The sequence below is a fragment of the Piliocolobus tephrosceles genome, chromosome 9, assembly GCF_002776525.5.
Source record: "Piliocolobus tephrosceles isolate RC106 chromosome 9, ASM277652v3, whole genome shotgun sequence".
NCBI classification, from domain to species: Eukaryota; Metazoa; Chordata; class Mammalia; order Primates; family Cercopithecidae; genus Piliocolobus; species Piliocolobus tephrosceles.
The window spans coordinates 62886373-62899225 of NC_045442.1; the positions used below are offsets into that span (position 1 = coordinate 62886373).

Consider the following 12853-nt stretch of genomic DNA (forward strand, 5'->3'; position numbering starts at 1 on the left):
AGCCCTATTGCATACTATTAATTTCATTTTATAGGTTCAGAGAAGCTCAGAGAGCTGAAATTTGTGCCCAAGATCTTATAACCAATGAGTTCAGAAACAGAATTTGAATGTAATTCTGTCTGATAAGGCACACATTCTTTCTTCTACTTTATGTTTGCCATAAAAATGTTTGAGATATGAATATATAAATGTGAAAAGTATATATTTATTCTTTTTATCCTGTTCTAAATTCATTTGAAAGGAACAAAACAAGAAATAAATATGCCTACAATGAATAACAGTTTCATTTAGCCCCTATGTTTCTGACTCCATATCTCTCTCTTCCCTCACCTGTCTGCGAAGGTCTCTTGTCTTCTTACACATGTTGTCTAAAGCAATATTCAGGGTATTACTCCTTTCTTTTTTTCCAGCCTGCAAAGAAGAAAACAATGACATCAGCAATGGTATCAATTAATCTTTATCACTTAGCAATTTGCTTTCTAAATTTCCTGAAAAATAACAGCTTGAAATTCAAGAATAGGTTTCAAAACTGCTATATTATATATGATTCATGAGCATTTCACTTAAGACTAAGTAGAATGGTGATTAAAGTTCACATTATTTTCATCTTTAAGCTTCTGTAATATTTCCGATACAGAGTTAGGTTGTATTCAGTGTGACAGTAGGCAGAGCATTATCTTCATGAAACTCTGTTCTTCATTTTTAACAAGTCAAATCTTAAATCACTAAGCATGCAATTAGCTTAAAAGCATTAGATGCCCAATTTGTCAACTTCTGTGAGAGTTTCTGAAGTCATTCCTATGGTGTATTGTGTAAGTTATGCAGAGCCATATTGGAGTTTTGCTAAACACTAAATAAAATATGCAGTGCAAATTCATACAACTTGCAAAAGTTGACCACAATTTTAGCTGACAATATTCCAAGAACAAATTGTTTTAAGTAAAAACTGGACGCTGTTTTTGGCTCTTTAAAATAATTTGTGCAACACCTTTTTATTCTTTGAGCAGAACAGCTCTCTGTTATATCCTTAACCTAAATCTTTAGGCTATTAAGCACATAGAGAGTCACCTTGGTTGGTATTTTCTACATATTATTTTCGTGCAAGACAACTGGATTAAATCTAATCATACTTTTTGCCATGATATCTCACATAAAAGAGATTGGAAAAAATCATTATGTGATTCACCTCTAGGAAAATTGCTGCTATTTAAATTAATAAACTGAAAAGGGCTCTTGAGAGGAGACCTTGAAAATCAGGAAGGCAAGTTTAAGCAGCTGATAACTGAAGGGGTTTACAGCACGAACCCAGTGAAAAAGGACACTGAGGCCAAGTATAAACCACAAGGCAGCATGTCTGACACTTTCCCCAATGACTAAACTCATACGTAAACCCATACTCTCCAGTGGACTCTGTAACAAGAAATTCAAAAACTCTCTATACTCTGTCCTAACCTACTTTTTTACTTATGTACTGCTATATATTCTCCTTTACAGTAGCAATACTCCTATACTTTTCTGTCTTTTCTCCCCAGTTCTTACATGCAATGTACCTTTGATTTCAGACAGCATCTTCTAAAACAACACCTACTGAAGTCCTATCTATTCCTCACTGGTTTCCACAAGGAGTTCTTCCAACAACCCTGCTCAAAAGTAAACTCTCACTTTTCCTTTTTCCAATAGCATTTTGAGCATTTTTCAATATAATCATTTTTTGGGTTGTAGGTTATGTGCATAACCCTTACAATACTGTTAGAATTTTGATATTATAAAATATATCTTAAATTTTTTCTATTCCTGATAGTAACTTACATACGACTTATTGAATAGAGTTGACTAGTTTATAAATGAACAATTTAATTCAAAACACAACATAGTTTGATTAGAGGCCTACTATTTTCCAGGAGGGTGTCATTCTAGGGACTCTGGAGGAGATTTTAGCATTTAGCCCTCAAGGCACAGCTAAAGTTCTCTGTGAGCTGAGGTTGCTGGTATCTACCTCAACCTCAGGTCAACTTGTATTTTCCCAGCAGCAGTGCTATTGATATTTAAAGTGTGAAAAATATTGAGATCATTCTATACATTGCAAGATATCTGGCATTCATGGACCCAGGTCTGCTAAATTCAATACCAAATCTGATGCACTTTGACAGCCAAAAACTGGCACCATATATGTCCAGCTGCTTCCTATAGGGAGACACAGTAGAAGACCACTAAGTCTTTACCACGTTTTAGTTACTTATAAAGCAAGTGTGGAATGTGTACACGATGGAAACTGTGTCTAGTGAAGAGAGAAGGAAGAAAAGGGAAACAGCAGAGATTTGGTTAGGTTATTTCTATGAACATTAATAACATTCTGGATATCAGAGCAATGGCAGTGATTACACAGATGAAAGTTGTGGCTACCTTCACAGCTCCTACCCAGCATTCTCTATGCTAGCAGTGGAGAATTATGGAGAGTTAACTCATGACTACATAGGATAATGACATAAACAGATACACAATGAGCTCTCAGACAGTTTCTAATTTTACCTAAAGAACCCAGCCCTTAATCTGTAGTTTCATGCAGTGTTTGCTCTTGGCTGTATCGCTTTCTACTTCATGAAAGCAGAGATAATAAAAAGGAGGCAGAACTGGGACAGACAAAGAGACCTCCTACACACACACACACACACACACACACACACACACACACACACACCCCGTATCAGGAATAATATGGGAGACTCCTGTTGTGTTGGCTGTAAAAACTCGCTAGCTTCTGTGGTGTGATTCATCAGAACAACTAAAAGATGTCAGCCTTCTCAGAGCTAGCAGCAGAAGCACACCAAACTTTAAATAAAGGATGACAGGAGGTGACAGCACAAAGAGATTCAATAAGGACTACAACAATTATTCCCTAATTTCTACCCAGAGCTTAACCCTAGCTTAAAATGTTTCACTGGGTCAAAGACATTTCATTGTCTAGGTAATAATAAACAGTCCCTACCATGAAGGAAGTTTAAAGGTCTCCCTTCTTGCTTTTTTCTCCCTCCATGCTCTATCCCCAACCACAATCACCTTTCTTCTTTTTCACCTCCGGCTTTTTATTGGATCCTTGCTCGATTTATCTAGATTTATTTGGCTTCAGTCAAGCCACTTTATGTTTCTTTATTCCTTTTGCATAGCATAAAAATAAATAAGGCAAGGAGAAATAGCCCCGTCCTGCTTAAAGGCCCTCATTCCTTCTTTTTTCAAAGCCTTAACAAATCATCAAGCAATGAGCTAAGACTAAAGGTGAATTCTGTGTTCTGAGGCAAGAGATGGAAAGGGCAGGATATTAAAACACAACTGCAGATAACAGTCAGAACCTGCCTATATCCCAAGTGCTCAGAAAAGAGACTGCTCCTTACAGAAATCCTTGACAGAAGCCATCATTAAGTCAGCAAATCCCTGCTAAAGGAAAAGGGACCACTTATAGTGGAATGTCAGGCAGATAGACACTGAGAAAACATGGCACAGGTCAGCACTGAATGGGGAAAGTGGTCACATTCTTCATCTGTAAACAAACTGCCAAGAAAGACTTTATTAAAAAAAAAAAAAATTCTGGGCTGAGCACGATAGTTTATGCCTGTAATCCCAGCACTTTGGGAGGCCAAGGCAGGTGGATCACCTGAGGTCAGGAGTTCAAGACCAGCCTGGCCAACATGGTGAAACCCCATCTCTACTAAAAGTACAAAAATTAGCGGGGCATGGTGGTGCACACCTGTAATCTCAACTACTTGGGAGGCTGAGGCAGGAGAATTGTTTGAACCCAGGAGGCAGAAGTTGCAGTGAGCCAAGATCACGCTACTACACTCCAGTCTGGGTAACAGAGCAATACTCTATCTGAAAAATAAATAAATAAATAAATAAATAAATAAATAAATAAATAAATAAATAATAAAATAGTAAATAAGTAATAGACAATCAAAAACTCCCAACCTTCAAGGTGCTTACTCCCTAGTGGAGAAACATAAGGTCTAATTATATCCCTCCTTTGCTCTAAAACCCTTCACTCTATCCCTACTGATGAAATTAAGAACAAAGTCTTGATCATTGTGTTGAAAGCCTTATATAATCTACTTCCATATTTGCTTATCAACCACTAATAAGACACCTTAACAGGTCTTTTGTATTCTCTGTAATATGATTACAACTCAAGAACTCTGCTTGTATAAATACCTCTCTTTTCATTTCTTGTCTCCTACTTTTCTTGTTATGAATCTCTTTCTTTCTTTCTTTTTTTTTTTTTTTTTTTTTTTTTTTTTTTTTTGAGACAGAGCCTTGCTCTGTTGCCCAGGCTGGAGCGCAGTGGTACCATCTCGGCTCACTGCAACCTACACCTCCTGTGTTCAAGTGATTCTCCTGCCTTAGCCTCTTGAATAGCTGAGATTACAGGTGCCCACCACCATGCCTGGCTTCTTTTTTTTGTTCTTTTAGTAGAGATGGAGTTTCACCATGTTGGCCAGGCTGGTCTTGAACTCCTGACCTTAGGTGATTTGCCCACCTTGGCCTCCCAAAGTGCTGGGATTACAGGCATGAGCCACTGCATCTAGCCTGGTTATGGACCTCTTTCAAGGTGCAACTCAATTACTAAATTTTACATAGAGCCTTTGTTGATCTCATTTGTAATTAATGACTCTCTTCCATGATAATTCCTTATAATTCTTATACTTCTTTTATAACACTTGGTTTACTAAATTGTTCAACATAGTCAACAAATCTTTATTATCTACTATATGCCGGACACCATACTAAGAACTAGTAGTAATTAATGTATTAGATCTAGTCTCTGCCTTTTAGGTGCACAAATCTAGTGACAGACATAAACACAGTAGTTTACAGAGGTACCTAGGGTAACACATGGACTGATGAGAGCAGCACTCTCATAAATGATGAAGGAAGGATTCTTGAGTAGGTAACAATGGAGTATTAAAGGATATATAAAAGTCAGCCAGGTGAAGAGAAGAGAAAAAGCTTATCAGGGACAGGTACAGCCTGAGCAAAGGTAAAGGTCCTTGAAGATTATTTGATTGTTAGTAAAAGTGTTAGGGGAGGCCCAATCCTGGAGGTCTTTGCTATGCTAAGAAATGAGGTTAACCCTATACACAACTGGGAGTCATAGAAGTTAAGGAAATGAATGATACAATCAGTCCATTATATCAAACTGGTTGGAGTCTGCACAATGGATTTGAGGAGATGACAAACAGAAATAGAAGCGTTAAATGGTCACAGTAATAGTCCACAGAAAGATGAACAGTGGTGAAACCAATGCAATGGCAGTCGGGATAAAGAAAAACAACAGACTTAAGGACTCTGTGTTAGTAAACTGGGTAGGAGGATGACTGGCAGATGCTGACAGGTGAAGGAAAGAGAAAAATCTAGGCTGATGTCCTGGTTTCCAGCAGTGACAACTGGCTAGGTGATGGAGCTGTGAACTGAAATGGTCATTTCAAGGAGAAAGCCAGGTCAACACGAGGATGATGACTGCAGTCTGGGAACCGCTGAAGGGCTCATAAAGAGCTCGTTTCATTACTATTTGTCCTATGCTTAATTACTTACCTGCATGTGTCTTTCTCACTAGTTGGTATGATCCTTGAAATATAAAAACCTCTTACATATGTTTTGTCCCTCAGAGCATCTAGCACAGTGCCTTGCACATAGTAGGGGCTCAACAGTTATTTGTTAAATAAATAGAGAAATGGAAGACTGGATAAGATTTTGGCAGATCCCATTACGTTTCTGGGTCTTAATTTCCAAACCCATAAAATGAATGTTTGCCCCAAATTGTTTCTATATTCCTTTCTAACTTTAAAATTCTAGGAAAGGGCCATGTTCTCTAAAAGGAAGAATGACAGAATAATATGTTACTTTTATTGCACAATTTCTTGCATAAACAGCCATTGAAAATATGTCAAAACATGTGTGTATAATACAAAACTGAAAATAAAAGGAGACGTTTGAAATAGGGAGGCCATGATGCTCACCCTATAAACTATGAAGCCTCAAATACTAAGAAATGAGGTTTAAAGCAAATAAAAATTTATCTAATTCATAGTCAAATGAAAATCAGTGCAGAGGAGCCCTGTGTGGAATTCAAACAGCAGGAAAATGTTTTTCATTTTTTGTTGTTGTTGCTATGTTTTATTTTTGTTTTGTAAATGTGTGCCATTTTATTCAACCTTTTAAAATGATGTATTTTCCTTTTAATGGGAAATCTTTATTTCATGGTAAAGATGAAATACGACACCCTTAAACTTAGTTCTTCTCTAAAGAAATTGCTTGAAAAATAGTTTATGCTTAACACATAGCACAGGCACAGATTCTAGTCTACATTTTTCAGGCATGAAAGACACATAAACAGACAAGCATAAGACAACTGAAATATCTCCTTCTAGAATACCACAGTACTGAATGGCATGTTAGGAAGACACCTGATGGGGCATGCTAAATGATCTTACAGAAATAAGGTCTATAATGTGAAAATACAACTAAAATAAGCCAAAAATTAACTCTGAGTTTTGAAATGAGGTTTTTAAAAATTAACCATATAAGAATAGAATGATTTAGCTAACAGAGGAAGTAGGATGAAGACTACAAATGTCTTGAACTTTTGTATTGTTGGGGAAAGTAAGATGCCATGCCCATGTAGGTGTCTGCTGGGGTAGGTCTGGAAGTCAGTGAGGGGGAAACAACATTGTGTCAAATGTCTACCACATATAATAAGTACTTTACACGTACCATCTCAACTGTTGTTCACAATAACTCTACACATGTTTGTAGGTAAAGACACTGAAGTTCAGTAAATTTAAACATCTTGCCTCTGGAGGACACACAGTAAATTGTGAGTCAGGTAGAGCTGTGTCCCATCTCACACTTAAGCCACTATACCATGACAACTTGAAGGCACTGTAACTTAAACTCAATATATCTACTATGCAAGCTTAATAAAAGTATTTATAAAATATAATGAGCAGAATATAAGTTTGTGGAGCCAGTCGAAATTGTACTCGAATCAGCTCCTGACAGTTTTATGTCTTTGAACAAGTGACTTAATCCTCAAAGTCTTAGTTTCTTTGCCTATAAAATGGAGATAATATAAAAACTACATTACAAAGTTACTGTAAGGAATAAAAGGATAAAGGATATACAAGGTCTGGCAAATCGTAAGGGCTCAAGAAATGTTAGCAGTTATTATCAGACATATCATTGGTGTTACCAATGTCACGCCTGGGTTTCTTGAACTAAACCAACTGGCTGATTTCCCTGTGCTTTTTCAAAAACCAACCTTGTCCTGGGATGCCCCCATCTCTTCTTGTTCAACAGGAAAATTCTTAATTCATAATCTGAGACTCAGCTCAATTGTCTCATTCTCTATATCAACTTTTCTGACTCTCCTCAGTTTCGCTATAAAAATTAAAAATTACAAATCATCTCATTTGTTTTTTCATTAATCTCTTTATATATTTCCACTATATCTGTGAGACTTTGTGTTACCTTTTATTTATACTCTGCCTCATCTTTTACACTGACACCTCTTAAATCTGTAATTTGTATCTACTACAATACCTGAAACTCGATTAATGGATGTGGGTAAAATGAATAAATGAAGAATGGTTAACCATACTTCTACTAATAAGTAACATTCAAGCTATATTATTAACACATTCAGTATTTGTGTTCTTAACAAAAATAATATCCATCCTATTAGTTATCAAATATTTTATTAAATCAGTTATTACCTATAAGTAGTACAATATAAACTTGGTATGAGGATAAAATCTAACCTGTGAATCAGAAAATGGGGGTTCTAAAATAAGCCCTCTGGTTGACCTTAACTAGGATGAATCACCTCTCTCGTCCTTAGTCTCAAATGTGCTTAGCATGAATAAAAGGAGGCCGTGGTACTAAATGATCCTTAGGGTCCCTCTGAACTCTGATAGTACGTGGGGTTAGAGTTCTCTGTTGGTATCTAGTCTAGTAACTAAGTACTAAGAACTAAGTACCGATAACTAAGTACTGAGAACACTATACTCCAGCTTGTTGCCTGTGTTCTCAGACCAGAGATGCTCATGCCAGAATACAGAAATTTAACCGGTATTCACCAAACATGAAATAAACATTCATGGGTTTGCACCACAAAAAGAAAATCAAATCATTTTTCTGGAGATGTTACTCACAGGGATCAAGATAATCTACAACTTTCTCTTTTAAAGGTGTTTCCATGAAGAGTCAATCATATATCTGAAATATAGATATCTAGGCCAGAGTTCATAAATCCTCCCATATCAATTAATGATTAAATTGCACATTAGGTCTTTACTGATATTTTAATTCCAAAACTTTTTACTGAGTCACCATCAGAGGATCTGGAGTAAGATCTGGCTCATTCTAGAAATCCTTTTGGTTTTGTGATGCCTGACCCAGTAGCCAGTTTTAGAAAAGTGCCTACCCCTGAAGAAAGCAGCTGTGATGCTAATATAAAAGTGTGTGTACAAAAGTGGAGAAATGCAATATTTTATGCTGTCGATTATACTGTGAGCTCCTGTGAGCTCATATGGCAAAGACTTTGTCTACAATATTCAAAACCACTACCAGAATCTAATAAGCAATGATATAGCATTATACACATAGACCAAATAAATTATTTTCCCTCTTTTAAATAGAATCACTGTTTTCTGGCAAGTTTTCTGTCTCCACCATGTTTTTGGAGATAAAGAATCAGAAAACCACTAATCTTGTAAAAATTTTATTGTCTGCCATTCCTCCAGTTTCTTAAGTCTAATTCCTACTCTGTTTCCCAAGCCAGGTTTTCATAGTTTAATAATACTCAGTATGTCAAACTTGAGCCAACAGTGGGCTTTATGGAGTTTGAATAATAGACTGTCAAAGTATTTCCATAGCCTTTACATATGGCTATGGAAAGTCTACGAAACTTAGAACAGATAGACTTTCATGATTTCGGTTATTGTTTTCACTTTCACCATGAACTGTAATCTGTGTCTTTCAGACATGTTTATTTTTAACACCATAAAATAAGAATACAATGGATGTATTCTTTGCTGATTAACATAAATATTTACTATCATTTCTTTCCTCAATTAGCACTTTCAAGGTTCATGACGTGAAGAGTTTCATATTCTAAAGCATGCAAGAAACTTAAAGCCTCCACTTTAAGGAAACTTGGCATACAAAAATTTTTCCTTCAAGATAAATTAGTAGGTAATAATTTTCTTTGCAATAGGATGCATAAATATATTCTTTTATAGCAAGTCTTCAGACTATTGAAAATATTATTTGTTATAAAACTTGATTTGTGCAGACATCTTAAATTTTTAAAAATCTCATAAACAGGATCTAACTTACATAATGTCAGAAGAAATACACATCTATATGGTATTACTTGAGAGGTACCAGTGGCTTCTACTCGATAGTCTCTCCCTTTTTTCTTCCAATGCCAGATTCTACCTTATATTTGAAAATCTCCATCTAATATTTGAAAATTTCCATTCCTCTTTATTTCATTAAAAAACCTTAGCTGTAACCAAAGAACCATGATACATATAGGGCATTCCTCATTTATGTGCCAGACCAAGATCATGATTTTCAAAAGAAATAATCAAAAACCACTACTTGGCTCTGAATAAAACCTCACATCCATAATAAAGGTATAAAGGTCAAAATGTGCGGAGATCCAGGGAAGGTTTATTGGAGAGGATTTATATAAAGAATCTGGAATTCCCATTCTCCTCCCTACTTTCTTACTCCATATCTAGTAAGAGAGACTTCAATAAAACATTTAAAAGCATTTCGATGGAACATTTAAAAGCAAAGTCCCTGGCAGCTGAGATTCAGAGGGCACTTGTGAACGCTTTCCCAAGAAACCTAACTAGTGAAAGGAGGTTGACTACTTGCTGATGAATAACCAGAAAAAGAGGTGAATGAATTCCAATATTTGAGTATTTTTCATGGTCCAGATATGGGCCTTATGCTAAAGAGAGCTGGTCTGGGGTCATCTTGTTTGTTGTTGTTGTTGTCATTTTGTTTGTTTTGTCTAAGGCTACTGCCTAGATCAGTAAATAGAGGAAAGCTACAAGGAGTTATAGAAACATCTGGATTTCACAAATAAGCAGTCAGTGTCTGGGGTTATCTTTTTTATTTTTATTTTTTGTTGTTGTTAGCTAGTTCATTTGTTTGTTTTGTCCAAGACTATTGCCTAGATAAGCAAATAGAGAGAAGCTACAAGGAGTTATAGAAATATCCAGATTTCATAAATAAGCAGTCAGCTGCAGAAGAAGATATCACTCACATTAAGTGAATTGCAGGTCAGATGCAGGCCTCCAGGGAACCCTCAAAATCACTTGTGATGTCAACTTGACTAGGTCAAAAGATACCTAAATAACTGGTAAAACATTATTTCTCAGTATGTCTGTGAAGGTGTTTTCAGAATAAATTTGCATCTGGATAATCTGGATAAGTAGATCCAATAAAGAATAAAGTGCCCCCACCAAGGTGAACAGGCATCATCTAATCTGTTGAGGGCCTGGATAGAACAAAAAGGTAGAGGAAGGATAATTTTCCTCTCTCCAGCTGTGACATGCATCTTCTCCTGCCTTCAGAGCTCCCCTGGTTCTCAGGCTTTCAGACATCAGGACTTATGCCAGCATCCTCCCTTACCCCGCAACCTTGTCTTAAGCCTTTGGCCTTGGACTGGGAGTTACACCATTGGCTCCTCTCGTTCTCAGGCCCTCAGATGGGGACTGAATTATACCATTGGCTTGCTGCGTTTTCCAGCTTGCACATAGTGCATCATGATACTCCCTTGCCTTTATAATCACATAAGCCAATTCCCATAATAAATCTCCTCTTATATATATGTATACATGTATCCTATTGATTCTGTTTCTCTGGAGAATCCTGGTTAATACTTTACCTGTACCAGATTTTTTTCATTTGCCCTTTTAGATCCACTCACCACCTTTTTTCACCAACTCTCTGCCCCCAACCCCCAGATATCACAAAGATTGTTCCATGTTTTCAGATGGGTTTGTGCAAAGCAAGGGATAGGCAGGGAGGAGGAGAGTAGGGTTGAAAGATTTATTTTGTGGTTGCCATTCCAGGTAGTTGCTGTAAGTTGACTGTGTCTGTCTACTGAAGACCACAACTCCTGGCAGAAGCCTTCTTCCTACAGCCACCCTGTCTTATTCTATTACCCACTCCCGCCCCTTGATCCTACATGCCTGGGAGTTGGCAGAGCTCCCTGTAGTTGCAGGCCTAGGGTCTTGCTCTATGCCTTATTGAGTCCCTAAAGCCTTGTTCATTCCTGTATAAATAGGCCTTTCAATACACTCTCCTCAAATTACCAGCTTGGGGCACTGTTTTTTGTTTTGTTTTGTTTTGTTTTTCCTTGCTGGGACCCTAACTGATATAGCAAGTTTATGGGAAAAGTCAGCCTTCAGCATCCTGAGAGCTAGAAATAACTTTCATGTTCCCTTTACCTCTCCTTCCTCCTCTTGCTTCTACCCCAGAAAAGGGGAGAAAAATAATGAAAAAGCAATTAAGTTCTCTTTCAACTGCTGGTTTCCTACCTACAATAGGTCTAAGTTGTGGAAAATCAGCCCAGTTTAAATCAAGGTGTAAGTTTTGACAGTTATACTCTAGTTATTGATTAGAAGAGAGGGATTGGCACAAAAGACCGAAGATAACTAGAAAAGTTTGGGCATTGTTTGACTATTCAGCCAGGATGAAGGGAATACTTTACCCAACTGTATAAAATCAATGGGACAAGAAACAAAAATACAATAGCTTCATTTTACCTGTTTTTTAAACATCTTAGTTATTTTAGTTTTAAATTCCAAAAGCTACCTTGGAAACATCCCACATATTAAATATGCATTATTGGGGGAAAAACAGTAGAAAGAAGAGAGTTTGTTAAGAAATATGTAGAATATTGGCCATTCTCAGAGGGCAGGCCTGAGAGTGGTGTTCAAGTCAGTTAAGTGGAAAGAAGGGCATGAAAAGGAGGACGACCTAAGGGCAAAGTCCAACTCTACAGTGCTGTCTCAGACTCACTCAGAGCCCAGATCGCAGGATGATGCGAATTTAAAATTCACAATGCAACTTCAAAGAAAATCCTTCTCTATTCAAAGTGATATTCCTAAGACTAATTCCAAGTACATCTTTCTAAGTTCCTTTTTTCCTGCAAAACACTGATGTGGAGAAAACATAAAAATCTCTACTTAGTGAGTCAGAGGAGAGGTGATTCCTATTCCTAACTTTTCCACGTACTAGATGTGTGAACTCAAGCAAATCACACAGTTTCTAACTCAAGCAAATCACACAGTTTCTATGGGTCTCAGTTTCCTCTTCTGTAAGATGACTTGTAGAAACAGACATGTTGATGTCTCGTTCAGATCTGATCACTATGTACTAAACGTTACTATTGGTGGTGTTCATTGCCTCCTGGTGGTATTTCTCTACAAGGAAGAGCATTTTTATTTTACTTCCTAAGAGAAAATATTAGAGGAATACTCCCTGGTTCGTTGGTCTGTCTGGGTAGGACAACTTTCTTAGGGGGTGAGGTTGGACAGAAGTTGGGGACGACTTATTCACAGCCTTATCTCTATTGGACTTTTCTCTTTCTCCTTCTGCCTCTGTCTCTCCCTCCTCTCCAGGAAGTGCTAAGTAAGTTATCTTTAATGTAGGGAGAAAGGAGTAGCAATCCCTTTTATGACCAAGATCTATCCCCTTGTCTAGTTTTGTTAGTTCTAGTTCCTGTAGTTCAAAGAGGAGGAGGGGCAAATGACAAGTCACAACTAAAGCACAAAAGTAGGTA

The 12853-nt window shown here is 37.0% G+C and overlaps 1 protein-coding gene across 2 annotated transcripts in view; it reads right to left on the reverse strand.

Annotated features, from left to right (window-relative positions):
* CTNNA3 (catenin alpha 3) overlaps positions 1-12853 on the reverse strand; it is a 1813915-nt gene that overhangs the window by 853697 nt on the left and 947365 nt on the right. For both annotated transcript variants that reach the window (XM_023205116.1, XM_023205115.1), the window contains exon 8: positions 331-411. In XM_023205116.1, the coding sequence (XP_023060884.1) occupies positions 331-411 (81 nt within the window). The remainder of the gene's footprint in view (positions 1-330; positions 412-12853) is intronic.